A 21,131-nucleotide genomic window follows, 5' to 3' on the forward strand; every position below is an offset into this window, starting at 1 on the left:
TTTTATCATGTTGCAAAGAAAAATTTGGTGAATTGTTAAAGAAATGTTCTTATAATAATATAAACATGATTGTTTACTTCAAATCTTTAGAATATGACTTTATAAAAAAAAAATTCAGTCAGGAAGGGACCCCATTATTAGTTCCCAAAAAGTTCTAAAAAAGGCCCTGATGTGGGTTAGAAAAGGATCCCAGATGTACATACAATATTTTATATATAATGGGAAACTTATATTTATTATCTATAATGATCAACAAGCAGTTATAATTGCCTACCCTTACTGAGAACTTACCAGAGATCTGCTGTGTGGTCATATGGTTTTTCTTCAACCAGTTCAGGTGACATGTATAAAGGTGTACCCTGTAATATCATGTGTGTCATAAGAATAATGGAAAGCTTAATTAAAATGTCTTCACAACAAAGAGTGAGTATCTAAAGTCCAGAAAAAAAACATCTCCTTTGATAAGATTCAAAGTAAAAAGGCATAAAAGAGAAAAAATTGTCCATTTTAATTAAAAAGCTTTGTTTAAAAATTCTCTGTACCTGTTGTTGGAATTAATTTGCAAAAGTACAAGTGCCAATTTGGGTCATGCTGTAGTCCCTCAGTGATCAAGCATAATTTTTAGAAGGGAGATAATTTCAGGTTATCAGCATAATTAAGGTATCCTATTTCAAACTTAAAGACACTTTGTGGGCTCATAGAAATTCAGAGGTCAACGTGTTTCAGGGCTGATGGGAGTGGATCCAGAGAGGGGGGGATATAAAATAGAATTTTTATAATTGTTAAAGTTCATACAAATTCAATACCGGTGTCAGCAATTGAGTACAAAATTTTCAGTTTCTTCTAAATTCAGTTGAATAAAATATCAAACAATGATGAAGTAGGTCTGATCCATCTTACCCAATATCTGCACAATAAAATATTCCAAAATAGTAAACAAAAGAATGAATTAATATGAACAATAATTACAGTTGTATCAGTTTTGGTTAACATCACCAATACCTGTGCAGTATGTGTCCTTACCTTAATAGACGTGAGTACTAGTGTGTTGAAGCTCATGGCACGAGCAAATCCAAAGTCACATAGTTTTATAATCCCACCCTTGCCAAGGAGAATATTCTGTGGCTTCATGTCACGATGAAGGATGCGATGTGAGTGAAGGTAGTACAGGGCGGACACCAGCTGACACGCTATCATCATGACCTGGGAAATACATTTTCAGAAATTTCTGTGAAAAGAATGCAACAGGGAATTTTTTGGACAGGTTAACATTATGTTTTTTTATCATGAACACCTTGGCCTGTATTCGTGTAACTATCCTCAGGCTCAAGCATGAAATCTGTGTTAGACCCAACTTTCTTTAAAAAAAAAAAAAACTTAAATCATGAAAAAGCCATTTAAAAGAAACACTTCAACATTGAAAATAATATCTCACTTGAGGTCTTTCCGAAATTCCTTAAAATCACTGAAAAGATTTAAATTATGATACAAGATTTACCATCAAAATTATTTGAGTCTGAGCACAACATGTGTATTTGAGCATGAGTACGATTAGATGTATACCACCAGGCCCAGTTCTTATTTTTGTTTTTAACTTTAAGCTTCTCTCTTTAAATTTGTCTTTTGTTCATATTTCCCCTCAGGGCTATTCCATTAAAATAACTACCTGACCCCAAGACTCCATAATAAATCACTTCTATCCATTGTTGGATTGAGAATTGCCTTCCTATTACTTCTATGTAATTTATTAAATGAATTCTAAAAGTGGTACCCCTTATAACCCAACCAGGAGTCCTGTTAGATGTTTTGCTGGAAAAGCCCTCATGTTATGGATTTTGTCACTAGATAGACGTACGATTTCATTGATTTTTACACTTCATTATTTCTATATTTTCCCCATACTACATTTACACAGGACCAGCACTTAATAAACATGCATTATTACTTACTTGTTCTTCAGGAAGATTTCCATCATCCTCTAAAATCTGGAACAGTTCTCCTTCCGCATAGTCTGTTACTACAACTACCTATTCAATAGATGTTTTTGTAGAGTTAATAAAAAGCAAATTAAATTGTTGTGCATTTCACTATCATTTCAATACAATATTAAAAGTTAAAGCTAACAGACTAAAACAGCTCTGTGGGCAAGACACAAACTCAAGATATCCCATCCATGACACTGACAGTGTTTAGTTTTTGTATAAATGAAAATAAGGAAAACAGTTAAGTTACTCCTGCAATAATAGACATTGATATCGCAAAATACTTCTGACAAATGGCTTTTAACAGCATAAATTCTAATATATGAAATTGGATAACTCTTACTTTATAGTGTAAAAGTTATAAACTATGTGTATAGTGTGAAATTCTATTTTTAAATTATCACAATATCTTTCCAAGAGTGACATGCGTAAACCTCAACTTTATTTTACAGCTATTGCAAAATAAGTTTGGATGGAAACCAGAGTGACCAGAGAAAATCTAGGTGGTTGGACAGGTGATCAGCTCCCATACAGTACCTTTTCACATTCGAACAGGGAATCAATCCCTGCTGTCTAGGTGGATGGCAACTGTTTTATCACTGTGCCACCCAACCACCTGATCTATATTGCAATACACATACAGTCAAACCTGTCTATAGCGACCGCCCAAGGGGAGGCAGAAAAACGGTCACTATAGACAGGTTGCCTTTATAGACAGGTCAAAATTATTGCACCAACCAATTTACTTAAACCTACCATAAATAAATTGTCATTGAACAGGGAATTCAGAAGACCAGTCAGAAGTTAAATAAATGCATAAACTTTATAAATCTGAAGGGTTTAATATTTAATGATTTGTGGACCCAAACACAGAATATAACTCAAAATGGTCTTATGGATAATTTTTTAAAAATATTTTGTTCTGAAATATTGCTATATGTATCTATCAAATTATCTCCCTTTCTTTCATAAATAAAGAAAAAGAATACACAATAATTAATAAATTAATTATATTTGTGTTACTACTAATTATTTTGTGTTATAGTCTTACTTCTTAAAACCAAATTTTTTTTTTTTCTGACCCAAATTGAAATCCGGATATTTGTGTCAGTTTACAACTTTTTATTAGTATTGACTAATTAAAGATGGCGGCAGTACAAACGCTAGTACCGACAGCTACGATTAAGAAAGGCATTATTGGCTTTCATGCGAGTAAATCTTGTTGACAGATATGACCAGTGTTTGTTATTGAAGTGATGTATCCTAGTTGTAATCACAAAATTAACTGATCGTGTCAAATGAAGCCACCTGTACACAGTTGTAATGTAATACCGACACGCATGGTGACCCGACTCCTCTCTTACCGAGCCCCAGGCCAGGGCAGCTACAGTAATTATAGGCTAACAGGTGGTAGGGGTCTTTTGTTTATATACTCAGGCCAGGGTTGTGGTGGTCCTTTGTTTGTATAATCAAGCCAGGGTCGATGTGTCTGAATTTTCCGGGGATTTTATGAGGGATGACTGCCGAGAGCAGAAGATGGCTGACAGAAATCGGTCGCTATAGAAAACAAATTAGCGACCGCCGTTCTGAAATCACCGGTCGTTAGCCACATTAGACAGGTAGTCGCTATACAGAGGGTCGTTATATAGTAAAATCTCACGGGGAATCTTAAAACCAGTCGTTATAGACAGGCAGTCGTTATATACAGGGGGTTGTTAGAGCAGGTTTGACTGTATTAAAATATTATATGGGCAAGTTTACCGAATATTCAACTGGATTCAGGTAAAATCAGTTTGTCACAGGCTAGCAGCTAAATGGTCCCCTGGTTGAATACATACATGTAGTACCCATAGTAAACACAAACTCTTTATGCTTTTTTACCTCTTTATCTGTTTCAAAGCTGTCCAACATCTCTATAATGTTTGTGTGGTGCAGCCCTCTCATAATGTCTATTTCTCGTCGTAGATTTCTCAGCTCTTTTTCTGGTTTGCCAACTTTTGGTATAAATTTTAATGCCACCACCTGAAGACACATTCATAGTTCTGTGATTCATAATACAATGATACACTTAATGGTCATACAGGTATTACTCCATAAACTGTACTTATGATGGGGTGTAACAGATTTGACCCAGTTGTTTTATTTATATTACCTGGTATATGAAATGAAATGTACTTTTTTTTATACATTGTACATGGATCTCATAATTATAATCATTTAATATCATAATCACATTTACTAAATAAAGTCATCAAAATAAAATGGTTCAACAACTCATCAAAAATTGATCCCCCTCCCCCATTCCTAACTGTACACCTGGCATGGATCACAGCAATAGAACATATACAGGAAAAAGGACAATATTTTTTTTCATTCCACTTAAGCTTGCCACCAACATTTATCTTAACATAAATTATTTCATTTCTGCAAGGTACTTCATTACATACAGCAATAACAATGCTCAAGTTGGATTCCAAGACAAGTTTAATTTTACAACTTCTATATTAATCCATCTCGAGCTCCATGTACTTTAGATATGCAGCTCCAGCAATATTTAAAAACATTTCAATGCAAGTGATCCACTGCCTACTTTAACTTTACAGAAATTTAAAAACATTTAGACATCTGTGTGTGTTCAACATAGTCTCAAATGACAAAACCACCAGTACAGCATTCAATGTATATATATGCTGAATTAAAGATGAACCAACCTGCGCCTTGTATTTTTTCCTTCCCTTGTATACCTTCCCAAATGAACCTTCCCCGATGATTTCAAGGACATGGTAATTGTCCATGCTGGAACTATTTTCTCAATGTTCTATATCATCAACTTCTGAAATAAAAATGATAATTTCATTTGTAGACCTAGGCTACCTGCACATCAAGACACTGACACCGAATTAAATAAACTATGTTTTGTGATTTTCCTGTTTTGGACATTCTCTGGATTTTAGAGTTAATGTACACACATATTGTTTTTAATATCTTGTTTTTTATTATTTTAAATGGGTTATTTCTATGTGTACATGTCTGGGTAGATGGTAATTATATAAGCTTCTACTCATTGAAAAGTACCAAAAATTGATGCAATACTTCTGAAAGAACAATATAAAGTTCCTATGTGGACAACACTTTCAATAAACATACCTTAGCAAAATATCATTTACCTTGTCAAAAAATTAAATGGCTATCAATTAGGCACATTTTAGAATTTTATGTTTAATCGATTTTGGCTATATTTAGTAACAAATCCATCGTTCGACTGGCGTATAATACGCGAATGTGTGTATTTCACGCAAGTTGGTGGTTTTCCCTAACCTGATAAATGAAGGGGAGTTTATATTTTTAATACTCGCGATCGGGTATCAATGTAGCTTACATTATATTATAGTGTACAAATGTATCTGTGATACTTTGTCACATTATAATGTCTTTGCTAAGTACTAATTACTGGCAATTAGGCATGGCTTAAACTTTATAAATGACCATAGATCTAGACCGAATTGTCAATATAGATATATCTATATAGATACATATTATCACTGTTATGAAAAGGTCCCATGCATTATTTAGTAGTTCTGTTAGTAGGATTTAGCAGACTGCAGGAACGGGCTTGAATATTGAATCAACAGGTATATCGAAAAGGTCAAAACATTTAAAATGTATAACTGTGTGCAAAGACAACATATTTTAAGTAGCAAGTGATAAACTTATCGGTATTATACGGACCTTAAATTGTAAAGAAACCGAGATATCAAACCATGTTTTCATTTGTTTACTTCGTCGTCGTCTTTGAAGTCGCCGCCATACTTTGAACAAGTGCGCGTGCGTGACATTCATTGCAAGTAAAGCTAGAGTATTTAGTCTCGATTTTCCTTTTATCATCACGTTACAATAAGATTTCTGTGTTACATGTGATTGTATTAAATCAATTTCATAATATTTTCATATATTTTGATATAAATATTCTTTATTTATTTAATAATAATTGGTACGAAAATAAGGAAAATTAAACCACTCACTATTTCAAAACAATATGGAGACGGATGGTGCACGTGGGGAAGAAGGAGCCAGTGCTTGTAGCCACCCTGAGCCCATGTCGTCGCCCCAGAGTTCCAGTGACGGGCGTAAGAAGCCAACATGCATAATAGTTCTCGGCATGGCTGGATCTGGGAAAACAACATTTGTTCAGGTTTAAATAATCACCTTTAGTATTTGTTGTTGAATAAACAGAAAGTAGAAAACATGAATGACGTTATTCAATATAAATGATTGATAGTGTTATATCATGCATTACGTGCTCTAAATTAAAATTATATCCTCTTCATCGTGTGTTAAAACAATGAAAAATGACTTATGTCAAACCATAGACCTCAATTAATGATGCACGTACACGACGTGTAAGGTACTGTATATATCATTGAATTATCTTATAATATTGTTGACATCCAAAAAGATTGTGAAAACCTGCATGACACAGACTGTCTTTATTACTTCTATAATGTAGCCGAAACTCTTAACATTTTAATTTGTGGACAAGAGTGTTTGTGAAATAAATACAGACCAAGTATTTTCATGTTGCTTTCTGATGAACTTTAACAAAGACTTTCAAGGCCTGTATTATCATTCGCAGATGCGTCAAGATTTATGCCTGAAATGTTACATTAAAAAAAAAAAAAAAAATCTGTACAGGTCAAAAGTGAAAAACATGAAATCTCCAATTGAAAAAAAAAATAACTGGATTTTTGTTTGTTTGTTGTAACCTGAAATTAAATCACAATATTACAACTTCTTGTACTGTTTAAGAAAGAAGAGGAAAACAAAACCACAAACACACTCATAGCATCAGAAGAAATGATACATCCCATTTTCAGTTGAGTCTAAACTTTGCATTGGAGATTATGATTTATTATCCAACTCCTCTCTTTCTCCTTGGTAACATTACTGCAGTCCTTCATTCACATCTGTCTTAAATATAATTATATCCACAATAATTCACTTGCAACCTACTGTGTTAAATATTGGGTCACTAAAACAACTTTGCTGTTCCGGTTATTATAAAATACGGAATGCAAATAAAACGGAAAACGTAGCGTAATATTTTCACAGCGTTTCGTTTGTTTCGTCTATTTCAACTCCATATTTGGATAAACCGGAAATAACCTCGATAGGTCACAATCAAAACAAGTATGACGGTATATACAAATGGTACCTACGCTTAAACGACAAAAGAGGCTAATAATCACTGATCTTGGATATAGATATGGACACACGTTGTGTGACTTTGTGTATTTATGATAGATAGATAGAATTAGGTCAGATCATATGAAATGTGAGTAAAGATAACTTTTAAACGACTTTAATTAGGTGGGTCACAGCAACAGGTTTTATGCGCGGTGGTGATTAGAGGTTTCATGACAGCCTGTCAAAAGTTTCCTGTCGTGTAAACCTCTAATATTATTGGAGTAGGGTTTGACGTGATCTTCAGCTGGATGAAGATGGTCAATATTTTGTACAGGTAGTCTAGACATGTTGATATTAACTAACCACATAGTGACTTATTACTTTTTAATGTTCACGCCACATACTTGTACAGACTTATTATTGTTAAATTTGTTTTGTCATTAGAGAATCACAGCCCATCTTCATGCCAGAAAGAAGCCCCCATATGTCATCAATCTTGACCCAGCTGTTTTAGAAGTCCCCTTTCCAGCAAATATTGGTGAGATAATTATTCATGGATGCATGTAGAGATTGTCTGGATGTTTCCATATTCCTGTTCTGAAAATATTATTCCAAAACTTTCAAATGTTATTCAGATGACTGATAGCATCCAATGGTTTATTTAGAAGTAGAAATTAAAATAATCTGTTTTACTGAAATCCTTTTATTTCTAATCTTGTGTGATGTTTGATTTGCATAATTATAGGTATTGATGGGTTATACATATCAACTTTTGTTTCTTTTCAATGTTCAATTTCAGATATTCGAGACACTGTGAATTACAAAGAAGTTATGAAACAGTATCCTTTAAATGATACCAGCTGATTGACACAATGGCCAAATTATGACGGAAGAGTCGATCCAATATTGGTCAAAATGTACAACAGCTGTTGATAGTTTTTAAAACTTCTATGAAAATAGTGGAAACATTTAAATGTTACTATTAGTAATATTATGGGTAATTTGATGTACACTGAAATTTATAATCTGAAATAATTTGTGATTTTGTCACGCCTGCATCACAAGAGTCATGAAAAATCGACAATGATGTTACTTATCCAGCATCTTTGTTAATTAAACATTTACAGCCTTAATCCTGACAGTTAAATATTCTTTATGACTCATATTTTGATAAATGTGCTGATGTTCCTACTATATACTTTTGATTTGGATATTGCTATTTTGGACCTTAATTCCAAAAACCAGATACTCATTAGGGCCAAATGGAGGAATAGTTACCTCGTTGAATTTGTTTGCCACCAGGTTTGATCAGGTATGTACTTTTCATTGATTGTTTTGTATCTGTCTGTCAATAAGCCCCTTGCCTGGTAATAAGACACCAGTGTTATTACTGCATATAATACAGGCCAACTAAAAGCCCAATTTTCAATTGTGTATTATGTTTATTTTCCCTGATGAAGTCATAAAGATTCCCAAAATATTAAAATCTGCCACATTTTCATATGATGACGATGAGAAATTAATTAATGTATGGGCCCCATATTCCTATTTTTAAACGGTTGCTGTCAGGTCAGAAAATTCACCACCTCCACCAGGTGGCAATTTCCCAAAATGGCCTGGGAAAACACTGTACATATTACAGTTCAGTAAATATGCCATCATATGATCATGATATCATTTTCAAAAGTATGGTAATAGAGGTGTGCCCTGATTCAAAGATGCTTCAGTGCATTGTGTATATTAGCTGATAATATTGATGCATCATGTTAAACTGATTATCTCCCTTCAATAATTCAAACTGCTTATCTCCCTTCAATAATTCAAACTGCTCATCTCCCTTCAAAAACTCACACTGCTTATCTCCCTTCAATAATTCAAACTGCTCATCTCCCTTCAATAATTCAAACTGTTTTTCTCCCTTCGATAATTCAAACTGCTTATCCCCCTTAAATAATTCAAACTGCTTATCTCCCTTCAATAATTCAAACAATTAGCAAAGCTGCTTCTGCTGGCCACAAGCACCTATGTTCAGATAACTCTTTTTCTAACCCCAGAAGACATGGTTGGTTAAAATTGTGATTACAGGGATAGAGACAGAAAATTTTGCAGCTCATATTGAACACATTCCAATGCAGGAATGGGTTTATATAATACCTACTTTCTGCAAATAGATTTAGAAGTTTTGGTGTTGTATATTCCACATTTTGATTCAATGTGTATGTGTTGACTCCCTGGGCTTATTACAGGACAACATATTTTCATTATACATGTACATGAAATGACTTCAGTTAATAAGTTGATATAACCACAAGTGTCTGCAGCTGGTTAGTATTTATAGTAAAAAAACTCCTAACTCCTTCTATATCAACAAGGTGTAACACTTTTCAAGTTGGGAGGGGACGGGGGTGAGCTTCAATTTGGTTTTGATTTAAGTTAATTCTGACTGAAATATCAAACAAACTTCAGCAACGTACATATGTACCTTAATTGGTTTTCAATGCTTAGATATCAACTAAGTGATTTAAAGATGAGAAAATGGACAATCTAATTAAGACAAGCCTTTTAATTTCCTCTTCTCTACGATACACTGCAATACAAGATCTTACAATACCCAGTAGGAGGTCATCTCAGCATGCCACCTATGAAATTATCTCTGTGATTTCATTCTTCAGAAGTATACTTATGTAATGTTCCCGAGGTATTCCGATTGTCAATAGCAACGGTACACACTGGTAGCAATGGCTTTGCTAACTCCGGCATCACCGAGAAGGCCTCAAGGAATTCATAGTTAAAAAAATTTGAGCTGTCTGTGTGGTTTTTCCTTCATCGTATGAGAGATAGACAGTGAAGGCAAAAGCATTATGAAGAAAATATTTAATCTGAAAGGGAATAACATGTACTGTTTTCTTACTTTGGTCATGAAGATAGTCCACAAATGATGTTGGTGAAATTTTGAGTATTTCAAATCAAGCGCTGGGTCGTAATACCAAGAATATGCCAAGGAAGGCTCATATATGACTCTTTTTCATTGGCTGACTTATGCTGTCATTGGCTTATATTTGGCTTATATTTGAAGCTCAAAGGTCATGCTGAGATGACCTCCTGCAGGGAGATGTTAGATCTTGTATGGCAGTGTATCATAGAGGAGCGGAAATTACAAGTCTAATTTCAATTAGATTGAGAAAATGGACCAAAAGTGGTTGTGATAGCCAATGATGTATGGAAATAGGCTATATACAATGTATTTTAGAGCAGTTTTGCAACGGGCAATCTCTAATTGTTCGACAGCTCTGTGCAGAATGCTAACTAAAATTGTCGACCAATCAGACCCTTTGTGTAATTTTGCAGTAATAAGTTTTAAACTTCATCTTTTATTTTACAGGTGATGAAATTTTTGGAGCAGAAATCAACTGAACATGAGTATGTTTTAAATAATGAATTCATAATAACTGTGTTTTAGAAAATAGCAAATCTAGCTAGGACAGTATTAACTGATGATAATGGTTGTAATACCCGGTAATTTTAATTTGTAAATGATTATATAAGTTTGACATTACCAGAGGGCTGAAATAGCTGCTCCTGTATAGAATATCATGTAGATGATGGTGAAAATCTTAATAATGTGGTTCAATACCTACCCAAGGTGGTTTGTCTTTCTCAACAAGCTGAGGTCACATATTTTTAAGCTTTTAGCATTCTATAGGCCAAAATTTTAAAAATAAATGTTTTGATTAAGGTGACCTGTCAATTAAAATCTTAAGATGACATTTTGATGCATCAACAATTTTGAGAATGGCCCACTGGTACGGTTGTGGGTATAGGGTCCAAAGGGTAAAATCAGCGTAAATTTCACCATTCCTCTTCTTAAGACCCAGATATGCGGGGGCCGCGATGGCCGAGTGGTTAAGGTGTACCGATACTTTAACACTAGCCCTCCACCACTGGGTTGCGAGTTCGAAACCTACGTGGGGCAGTTGCCAGGTACTGACCGTAGGCCGGTGGTTTTTCTAGGGGGAACTCCACCACCAAAACCTGGCACGTCCTTAAATGACCCTGGCTGTTAATAGGACGTTAAACAAAAACAAACCAAACCCAGATATGCAAGCAGCTGAACTCTCTATAGAGGTCTTGATGTTATTTATCAAAATTGTGAATCTACCAAAATGTGTAAATGTTTTATTGTGTAACTATTTTAGATAGGCTGTTGCCTAACTTCACACACAAAGACCATAGCTTGGATATTATATACTTCCCAGAATTTCTTAACACTACTCAAGATAATCTGTCATTCTTCAGATTTGTACATAGAAAATATTTCTGTAATTTACAGGTACATCATACTGGACACACCTGGTCAGATAGAAGTATTCACCTGGTCAGCCTCCGGAACTATCATCACAGAAACACTTGTAAGTCAGCCATCACCACCATGTTACATGGTGCCAGGCATGTACATAATGATATAATGTTGCCTGCCGTCAATGTCAAGCTTCAAAAACACTTGTTTGTTTTTGCTTCAAAATTTATTTCGCAAATCTATTGTTCATCACAACACGTTCGAAACAATCATTATATTGTCAAAATAACAATGGGTCAATGGAACAATAGTGATGATAACCATATGGTGAGAGTATTTTGATATATTGTTGATAATAATTGCATATCTGTTGATTTCAAAGATGAAATTTTTGTGATAATACATTTCACGCATTAAATTAACAAAATGATCTTACAAGTAGCATGGACCAACACTCAATGTCTGGCTCAAAGTCATAGAGGATAGGTTAATTACAAGACAGAGAAATAGCAATCATTGGTAATATACTTCATCTTATACTATCAAATGCAATTATGATATAATGTAGCACAAATTAATATATAAAACCTAATTACACTCTAGCGTAGTGTGTAGAGTCTGGTGAAATATGCTACATACAATCATGTTTATATCTACATATAAATTTAACAACCTATAGAGGTTTTATTTTATCATTATTTAAAGTACCATTTATCTGACAATAAGCCCATGCCTGATAATAAGTCCACCAACACCTAGTAAATTAGAAATGCAGACAAATACATTTTCACTGCCTTCTAAAAAGCCAGCCCTGATCTACTTTGAGCCAGATATTGTACATATAGCTCACAGGACTTATTGCTTGATAAATATATCGTAATAAATCTGATTGACATGATTATATATGTACCTGACTTAATGTGTTTTATCAGGCATCCACCTTCCCAACTGTGGTTGTGTATGTGATGGATACGTCTCGTAGTGTGAATCCAGTTACGTTTATGTCCAACATGCTGTACGCTTGTAGTATCTTATACAAAACCAAGCTCCCCTTCATTGTAGCCATGAACAAGGTAAGAATAATTTATACTACCACTGTGGTAAGTTCCGTGGTAACGGAGATAAGTTTATGTTACATCTTATGTATTTATAATAAATAATCTTTTTATGGCCCGGCCATGAAATGGAGGGGTGGCATATAGTGCCCATGTGCATCCCATCCCATACTGTTGTTTCCTTTCATGTCACATCCTGTCCCAATTCATTGTAAACAGCAGTTTTATTCTCTTTTAGAACATAGAAACCAATTTCACATTGTAGTGGGAGCATTTATGTCTTACAGACATTTTCTTGTTTTATTTATGGCAAAAACCTTTTTCAATTAGCAAGTCCTTGAAATAAGGCAGACTTGAAAATAAGCCATGAATTCCTTTAATTTTTAGCTCACCTAAAGGGTAAGTGAGCTTATGCCGTGGCGCAGCGTCCGTCGTCAACTTTTCCATTCAAGCAACTTCTTCTCAATAACCAAAAGGCCCAGAGACCTAATATTGGGCCTGTAGCATGTTGGGGTGAAGGGCTACCAAGTTTGTCCAAATGAATTAAGTTGACCTTCATTTAAGGTCACAGGGGTCAAAAAGGCTAAAATCTTTAAATGACTTCCTCTCAATAACCAAGAGTCCCAGAGACCTAATATTTTGCCTGTAGCATGCTTGGGTGAAGGGCTCCCAAGTTTGTTCAAATGAATAACCTTGACCTTCATTCAAGGTCACAGGAGTCAAAAAAGCTAAAATCTTCAAACGACTTCTTCTCAATAACCAAGAGTCCCAGAGACCTAATATTTGGCCTGTAGCATGCTGGGGTGAAGTGCTACCAACTTTGTTCAAATGAATGCCCTTGACCTTCAATCAATGTCACAGGAGTCAAAAGGCTAAAATCTTTAAACGATTTCTTCTCAATAACCAAGAGTTCCAGGGAGTTGATATTGGGTCTTTAGCATGCTTGGGTGAAGGGCTACCAAGTTTGTTTAAATGAATGACTTTGACCTTCATTCAAGGTCACAGGAGTCAAAAAGGCTAAAATATTTAAATGACTTCTTCTCAATAACCAAGAGTCCCAGAGACCTAATATTTTGCCTGTAGCATGCTTGGGTGAAGGGCTCCCAAGTTTGTTCAAATGAATAACCTTGACCTTCATTCAAGGTCACAGGAGTCAAAAAGGCTAAAATCATTAAACAACTTCCTCTCAATAACCAAGCATCCAAGGGAGTTGATATTAGGTCTGTAGCATGCTGGGGTGAAGTGCTACCAACTTTGTTCAAATGAATGACCTTGATCTTTATTCAAGGTCAAAGGGGTCAAAAAGGCTGAAATATTTAAACGACTTCTTCTCAATAACCAAGAGTCCCATGGAGTTGATATTGGGTCTTTAGCATGCTGGCGTGAAGGGCTACCAAGTTTGTTCAAATGAATGACCCTGACTCACATTCAAGGTCACGTCGATCAAGTATGCTTAAATCTTTAAATGACTTTTAGTGAATAGCTTAAGTGCCGAGAGACATTATATTTGCAGGATCCATATTTGAAAAGATCACTGCATTGCAGGTGAGCAATTCGGGCCCATTGGGCCCTTGTAATAAATCAGCCATCTACAAGCCATCAGAGGCTGTTTACTGTTATATATGTCACGAACATAGATATGATTCACCAATGTTTATGAAATAAATATGGATAAACATTTGAATTGTCATGCAGATCGACATTGTGGATAACAGGTTTGCTGTTGAATGGATGACCGACTTTGAAGCGTTCCAGGATGCGTTGGAGCATGAGACGTCCTATGTTTCCAACCTCACACGCTCAATGTCCCTGGTGTTGGATGAATTCTATGCCAACCTACGTGTGAGTTGATATGTATAGAGAGACCCGTTAGCTTTTCCAACCTACTAGTGAGTTAACATATTTATAAAGAGGTTCATTACCTAATACCTATGTCAACCTAGGTGTGAGTTAATATATACAGAGAGACTCGTTAACTTTTCCAATCTACTTGTGACTTAATATATAAAGAGGCTCATTACATTATGTCAACCTATGTGAGTTAATAATTATGTTGAGAAACTTTTTAGCTTTGCAAATTTGCATAACATACTGTAAATCACTTATATTTCGCGAGTTCTTAATTTCGCGAACTCACCTAATTTGACTTATTCGCGAATACATAATTTCGCGAATTCTGATCTCATAATGACTTTAAATTCACGAATGACGTTAACAGATCGGTGATTTTTCCATGTTGGTAGCCATTTTGTTTATGAGAGTCATGTGACTGTACAAGAAAAGTCATGTGATTCAATCATGTGATATCGGTGTCTGGCCATACTGAATTGTATTTACCGTACCTGTATACATGCTAAATGGCTTACAAAGGCGCTGTAAGACATTGAACAAAACCCACGGCTCATTAAGAATGCCTGGAAGATGACAGGACTACAATAGGTTGTGAGTTAACGTACATGTACATTGTAATTAATATACGTGTGTATACAGTGATACCGATGAACAGTTCTCGGGACAGTCTATTGCGAATGATTGATACTTCAGGCGATTATTTGCTCTGAATATTTGAATTAAATAAATAATTTGTTTGATTTCAACTTTGTTATGGTAAATATCTTTTCGAGAATCAAGCGATGTGAAGTGCCAAAAATACATGTAACCTTACATAACTTACAACAACGTGGGTAATAACGTACGAAGTATTCCGGGTGACCATCCGGGATCCTTGGGACCGTACCTTTTATACTTACATTAACTACATGTAAAACCAGAGACTTGCATATGGTATATACGTCTCTGGTAAAACGTAGTCTCGAAGTCGGAGTTCAACCACAATATCAGTGTTCAGTGGGTTTCTTTTTTGTGTGTGAAATTTTGGTGTTTTGTAATTTAAAAACACACTCTGATATAAGTATATAATTTATCATTCTATCATTATTTTAACGGCGATGTTTGCTCACCAACTAAAGATTATGGTAGATTCAAAATGGACGCCACTTAGTATTCTTGTCATTCTTATACAAATATTCGTGAGGGATTTGAATTCACGATTGACTCTCCTTGCGAATTAACGCGAAAATAAATCCCATGCGAAATATAAGTGATTTACAGTAATTATATTCCATGTATTGGGTGATATTTGTGTGAAATTTGTCCTATTTTACAGCCATAAATGTAGAATGCAAAAATTTCGATACCCAGGTCATGTTAATTTTGTACCTTGAATTTGAATAAGGTAATTATACCCCTGCAACGAAGTTAGGGGGGGGGGGGGGGGGGGGGGGGGGGGGTATACTGGAATCAGGTTGTCTGTCCGTCCGTCCGTCTGTCTGTAGAAGCATTTTGTCCGGACAACTCCTCCTAAACCGATGGGCCAATTCCGATTAAACTTCACACAAATATTAATTATCATGTGTAGATGTGCATGCCACTTTATTTTTCTCAAAATTATGGTTTATGGTTGCTATGGCAACTGGTCACTATAAGCAGGTTTTCTGATAAGAACCATAACTTTAAGTTTGTCCAGACAACTTCTCCTAAACCGTAGGGCCGATTTCAATGAAACTTCACACAAATATAGAGGACCATGTGTAGATGTGCATGCCACTTTATTTTTCACAAAATTATGGTTGCTATGGCAACTGGTCACTATAAACAGGTTTTCCGATAAGAACCATAACTTTAAGTTTGTCCGAACAACTCCTCCTAAACTAAATGGCCAATTTCAATGAAACTTCACACAAATATAGAGGACCATGTGTAGATGTGCATGCCACTTTCTTTTCTTTCAAAATTATGGTTGCTATGGCAACTGGTAACTATAAACAGGTTTTCCGATAAGAACCATTACTTTGAGATTGTTCGGACAACTCCTCCTGAGATTGTTCGGACAACTCCTCCTAAACTGAATAGCCAATTTTAATAAAACTTCACACAAATATAGAGGACCATGTGTAGATGTGCATGCCACATTGTTTTTTTTTTTTAAATTATGGTTGCTATGGGAACTGGTCACTATAAACCGGTTTTCTGATAAGAACCATAACTTTAAGTTTGTCCGGACAACTCCTCCTAAACCGAAAGGCCGATTTCAATGAAACTTCACACACATATAGAGGACCATATGTAGATGTGCATGCCATTTTTTTTTTAAATTATGGTTGCTATGGCAACTGGTCACTATATTACTGGGTTATTTTAGTTAGCCTCTAATTAACAGTTCCAATTCACCATTGACTCGTGCATTTACTTATTTACCGTAAATTTTGATTTCGTAATAAAAAAGAAATTTGGATGAAATTGATTCCAACAGTAAAAAAAAGAAATATTAGCTTTGAAGTAAATAAGTATAAACTACACTTCAACGAGACACTCTAAATCTGGTATAGGAAATAAGTGTCATTGTTCGTGTAATCCTGATAAAAGCACCAGAAGAGGTAAAAGTAAAAACAAGTAAATTTTGGTATTAAGTTTTAGCTTTAGAATCTTTTCTTAACAATTGTCTTCTTTGTAAAAGTGTATCAAGATAAAATCATTTCACACAGAAACTACTTTAGTGTATTTCGTTAAAGTCTAACGTGTTTGACTGTAGAATGTTGGTGTGTCGTGTGTTTTATTAAAATCTGAGGTGTTTTACTGTAGAATGTTGGTGTGTCGTGTATTTTATTAAAATCTGACGTGTTTTACTGTAGAATGTTGGTGTGTCGTGTATTTTATTAAAGTCTGACATGTTTTATTGTAGAATGTTGGTGTGTCGTGTATTTTATTAAAGTCTGACGTGTTTTACTGTAGAATGTTGGTGTGTCGTGTATTTTATTAAAGTCTGACATGTTTTATTGTAGAATGTTGGTGTGTCGTGTATTTTATTTAAGTCTGACATGTTTTATTGTAGAATGTTGGTGTGTCGTCAGTAACTGGAGAGGGAGTGGAACAGTTCTTCAAACATGTGAGTGATGCAGCGGAGGAATTTGAAAAGTAAGTTAGAGGTGATATTCCATGTCTTTAAACTCTTGATATAGCTGTATTATCATGGCAGTATCAAAACGGGTTTCTGGCTTAGAAATTTTAAATATTCACAGGGATCTTAATAAAATAAATAGACTTGAATAATGATAAATGATACACAAAATGCTTTGGTACATGTAATACGGTGGTAACTCTTCAGGGGTTTTTCTGAGACCTTTTTGGGGCCGTTAATGGGCCCAATTCCTAATTGAAACTACATACATGTATTTAATTATAAGCCAAATTCCTAAGATTTGCAGTTTACTCTTGCAAAAATCTTTCCTGCAATGCATCACTTTTCTTCCCAAAATGAGGCAAAAAGGAGCTATCCCAAACCAGTGAGGAAAAGCCCTGCTCTTAGATCTTCAGTTATATTTTCAGGACCTATTCTTCTGTTCCATTGATAGCAACAGTATAATCTATTGATGACGATAAATATTTCAGAAGCTGAACTTCACTTAGACATTATGTCTTATTGAGTTGAGTTTTATTTCTGGCATTGTTTCTCCAAGATGGCCCCTGTAGCTCTGATAAGTTGAATCTCAGATGTACAAGTCTGATTTTTTACCAACCTGACGATTGGCTGAAAATTAAATATGTATAGATGTCGATGTATGGCAGCATAACAAATATTAACACACCTTCCATAAGCATTATTCTTCAAGGGTGGTAATGGGGACTGTCTGCATGAAAATTAAAGGTAGTACATAACTGGTGATATAGTTAAATATACAATAACAATGTTATGCCTTATAAATGCCTCTTTAAAAAGTAAATATATTGTAGAATTAGTAAAACGATACAGTTTTATAAGGATGGTAATTTCTTTCAGAGATTACAGACCCCAGTACGAGAAGCTAAGACGTGAAAAGGAAGAAAAAGATCTTGAAGAGCAGGAAGAACAGATGTCTAGACTTCGCATGGACATGGGCAAAGACAAACCTGGTAAAACCTAACGGACATTTCTGTATACCTTATGGTTGATAACATAATCAAATGTCATGCTAGGGATGGGTTGTCTCCTTATCAAATTTCAGATTAAAATCAAATGCCGGTTTAATTTATCTCTGCCTAAACGGTTGGACCAAGGTTGTTCATTTATGAAATAAGGACGGACCTGATGATAATTTATTGTTTTCAGACAAGCTTTGGCAAAGATTTTCAAGGCCTGCATTGATATCTGCAGGTCCTTCAAGATATATTTCTGAAATACATGTATTACATTTCAAAACTGACGAACCGGTTTGTCTGCATAAACGAACAGGCCCAAGAAGAAATATGCCCTGTGCTTGCAGTCAAATTTTAAAATTGCTAGCTCAGACTCCTTTTTATTTTAGATAATAGAATTTTTGGTCACGCTTTCCATATCAATATCCTATATATATTGACTCTCTGTCTCAATTCACTTTACCCCACTTGGTTGGGGGTGCATCCGTTTACTCTTCTACTCAATAACAATAGACATGATGGTGAATTGCTATATGTAAAAACATTTCGTCTTTGTTCAGTGCTGAAGAAACAGACAGATGGTATGGCAATCACCCCAGGCTTGGTGGAGGATGACAGTGATGAGGACGCACATGACCCAGACATGGTGGATGGTAAGGGCAGATAACTCTATTGATATTTCAACGAAAAAGAAGAAAACAGTTTTAAAGGTCAAATGTAGAGATTGTCATTGTAAAGGTTTGAGGTTGGTAGAAGGTAGAGGTTGTCATGGTAAAGGTTTGAGGAAAATAAAATGTAAAGGTTGTCATGGTAAAGGTTTGAGGAAGGTAGAGGTTGTCATGGTAAAGGTTTGAGGAAGGTAGAATGAAAAGGTTGTCATAGTAAAGGTTTGAGGAAAGTAAAATGTAAAGGTTGTTATGGTAAAGGTTTGAGGAAGGTAGAGGTTGTCATGGTAAAGGTTTGAGGAAGGTAGAGGTTGTCATGGTAAAGGTTTGAGGAAGGTAGAATGAAAAGGTTGTCATAGTAAAGGTTTGAGGAAGGTAGAATGTAGAGGTTGTCATGGTAAAGGTTTGAGGAAGGTAGAATGTAGAGGTTGTCACGGTAAAGGTTTGAGGAAGGTAGAATGTAGAGGTTGTCACGGTAAAGGTTTGTGGAAAATAAAATGTAAAGGTTGTCCTGGTAAAGGTTTGAGGTAGGTAGAATGTAAGAGGTTGTCATGGTAAAGGTTTGAGGAAAATAAAATGTAAAGGTTGTCATGGTAAAGGTTTGAGGAAGGTAGAGGTTGTCATGTTAAAGGTTTGAGGAAGGTAGAATGTAGAGGTTGTCATGGTAAAGGTTTGAGGAAGGTAGAATGTAGAGGTTGTCATGGTAAAGGTTTGAGGAAAATAAAATGTAAAGGTTGTCATGGTAAAGGTTTGAGGTAGGTAGAATGTAGAGGTTGTCATGGTAAAGGTGTGAGGTAGGTAGAATGTAGAGGTTGTCATGGTAAAGGTTTGAGGAAGGTAGAGGTTGTCATGTTAAAGGTTTGAGGAAGGTAGAATGTAGAGGTTGTCATGGTAAAGGTTTGAGGTAGGTAGAGGTTGTCATGGTAAAGGTTTGAGGGAGGTAGAGGTTGTCATGGTAAAGGTTTGAGGAAGGTAGAGGTTGTCATGGTAAAGGTTTGAGGAAGGTAGAATATAGAGGTTGTCATGGTTAAGGTTTGAGGAAGGTAGAGGTTGTCATGGTAAAGGTTTGAGGGAGGTAGAGGTTGTCATTGTAAAGGTTTGAGGTAGGTAGAATGTATTTTTTTCAATCTTCAATGATGGAAAACTCTTTTGATTAATTAACTGGCAATTAATTGCCCCTTTTCCTCAAAGTATGGATGAAAGAACTGTTCATTTGCATCTCTATTGTTCTTCAGTATTTACTTACCTAATCAATAAACAAAAGCACTAAATCTTAATAATGAAATCATATTTGAATGAATTAAAGTAGTACTGTACACACATGCTTGATCTTTTGCAGAGGAGGAACAGAGGGAACTGGAATCTTTCAGGAATTTTATTAAAAGTCAAAAAAGTCGCCAACAACAAAAACAAGACTCGGGAGTCGTGGACAAAACATGACAAAAGACTTTTTTTTTTACCAAATCTGTTGTTTGTTTTGTCACATAGCTGTGCTATTAAAATTTGTCATTGTTAATGGTGGGTTTTTTTTAGTTTTGTTTATAGAGACAAATAGACTTGGCATCTCGTCTGTTTTGCATCTTCTAAATACATACATCATATGCCGGTAAATACACATACATTTATTATTATTGTATAACACAAGTGTTGCGAAGTTGTGCCAGGTCTCTTTCTTTGGTTTGGTTTGTTTTTGTTTAATGTCCTATTAACAGCCAGGGTCATTTAAGGACTTGCCAGGTTTTGGAGGTGGAAGAAAGCCGGAGTACCTGGAGAAAAACCACCGGCCTACGGTCAGTACCTGGCAACTGCCCCACGTAGGTTTCGAACTCGCAACCCAGAGGTGGAGGGCTAGTGTTAAAGAAAAAATCTAACTAGAACTGTAAGCCAATGGCTAACTACTAGTCATACCCCAACCACACTTTATTTTAAAAAAAAACTTGTGTAGGAAAAAATTACCAATTTTATTTGACTTTCTTGAAAGCACTTTAAATTTATA

The 21,131-nt window shown here is 35.3% G+C and overlaps 2 protein-coding genes across 4 annotated transcripts in view; one reads left to right on the forward strand and one right to left on the reverse strand.

The window, feature by feature from the left end:
- Positions 1-5,813, reverse strand: part of LOC117332735 (serine/threonine-protein kinase 36-like) — a 41,654-nt gene extending 35,841 nt beyond the window's left edge. For 2 of the 3 annotated variants that reach the window (XM_033891760.1, XM_033891758.1), the window contains exons 1-6: positions 5,712-5,813; positions 4,694-4,815; positions 3,864-4,004; positions 1,950-2,027; positions 1,024-1,203; positions 292-359 (exon numbers count right to left, since the gene is read on the reverse strand). In XM_033891760.1, the coding sequence (XP_033747651.1) occupies positions 292-359; positions 1,024-1,203; positions 1,950-2,027; positions 3,864-4,004; positions 4,694-4,777 (551 nt within the window). In that variant the 5' untranslated portion in view covers positions 4,778-4,815; positions 5,712-5,813. The remainder of the gene's footprint in view (positions 1-291; positions 360-1,023; positions 1,204-1,949; positions 2,028-3,863; positions 4,005-4,693; positions 4,816-5,711) is intronic. The other variant, XM_033891759.1, reaches the window with a different exon arrangement.
- Positions 5,814-6,010: 197 nt separating this feature from the next.
- On the forward strand, positions 6,011-20,651 carry LOC117332736 (GPN-loop GTPase 1-like). Its single transcript, XM_033891761.1, has 12 exons — positions 6,011-6,174; positions 7,611-7,704; positions 7,966-8,005; positions 8,412-8,478; positions 10,549-10,586; positions 11,497-11,575; positions 12,396-12,536; positions 14,214-14,360; positions 17,410-17,492; positions 18,355-18,467; positions 19,031-19,123; positions 20,475-20,651. The coding sequence occupies exons 1-12, from the start codon at positions 6,019-6,021 to the stop codon at positions 20,573-20,575; spliced, it is 1,152 nt and encodes a 383-aa protein (XP_033747652.1). The 5' UTR covers positions 6,011-6,018; the 3' UTR covers positions 20,576-20,651.
- The last annotated feature ends 480 nt before the right edge of the window (positions 20,652-21,131 follow it).

The sequence above is a fragment of the Pecten maximus genome, chromosome 8 (assembly GCF_902652985.1).
Source record: "Pecten maximus chromosome 8, xPecMax1.1, whole genome shotgun sequence".
In the NCBI taxonomy this organism is placed as follows: Eukaryota; Metazoa; Mollusca; class Bivalvia; order Pectinida; family Pectinidae; genus Pecten; species Pecten maximus.

Bases quoted from the DNA above. Each gene is read 5' to 3' on its own strand.
- LOC117332736 (XM_033891761.1), top strand. From the start codon at position 6,019: ATGGAGACGGATGGTGCACGTGGGGAAGAAGGAGCCAGTGCTTGTAGC. The intron at 7,705-7,965 runs GTGAGATAATTA...GTTCAATTTCAG, and splicing joins CCCCTTTCCAGCAAATATTG to ATATTCGAGACACTGTGAAT. The intron at 8,479-10,548 runs GTATGTACTTTT...TTTATTTTACAG, and splicing joins TTGCCACCAGGTTTGATCAG to GTGATGAAATTTTTGGAGCA.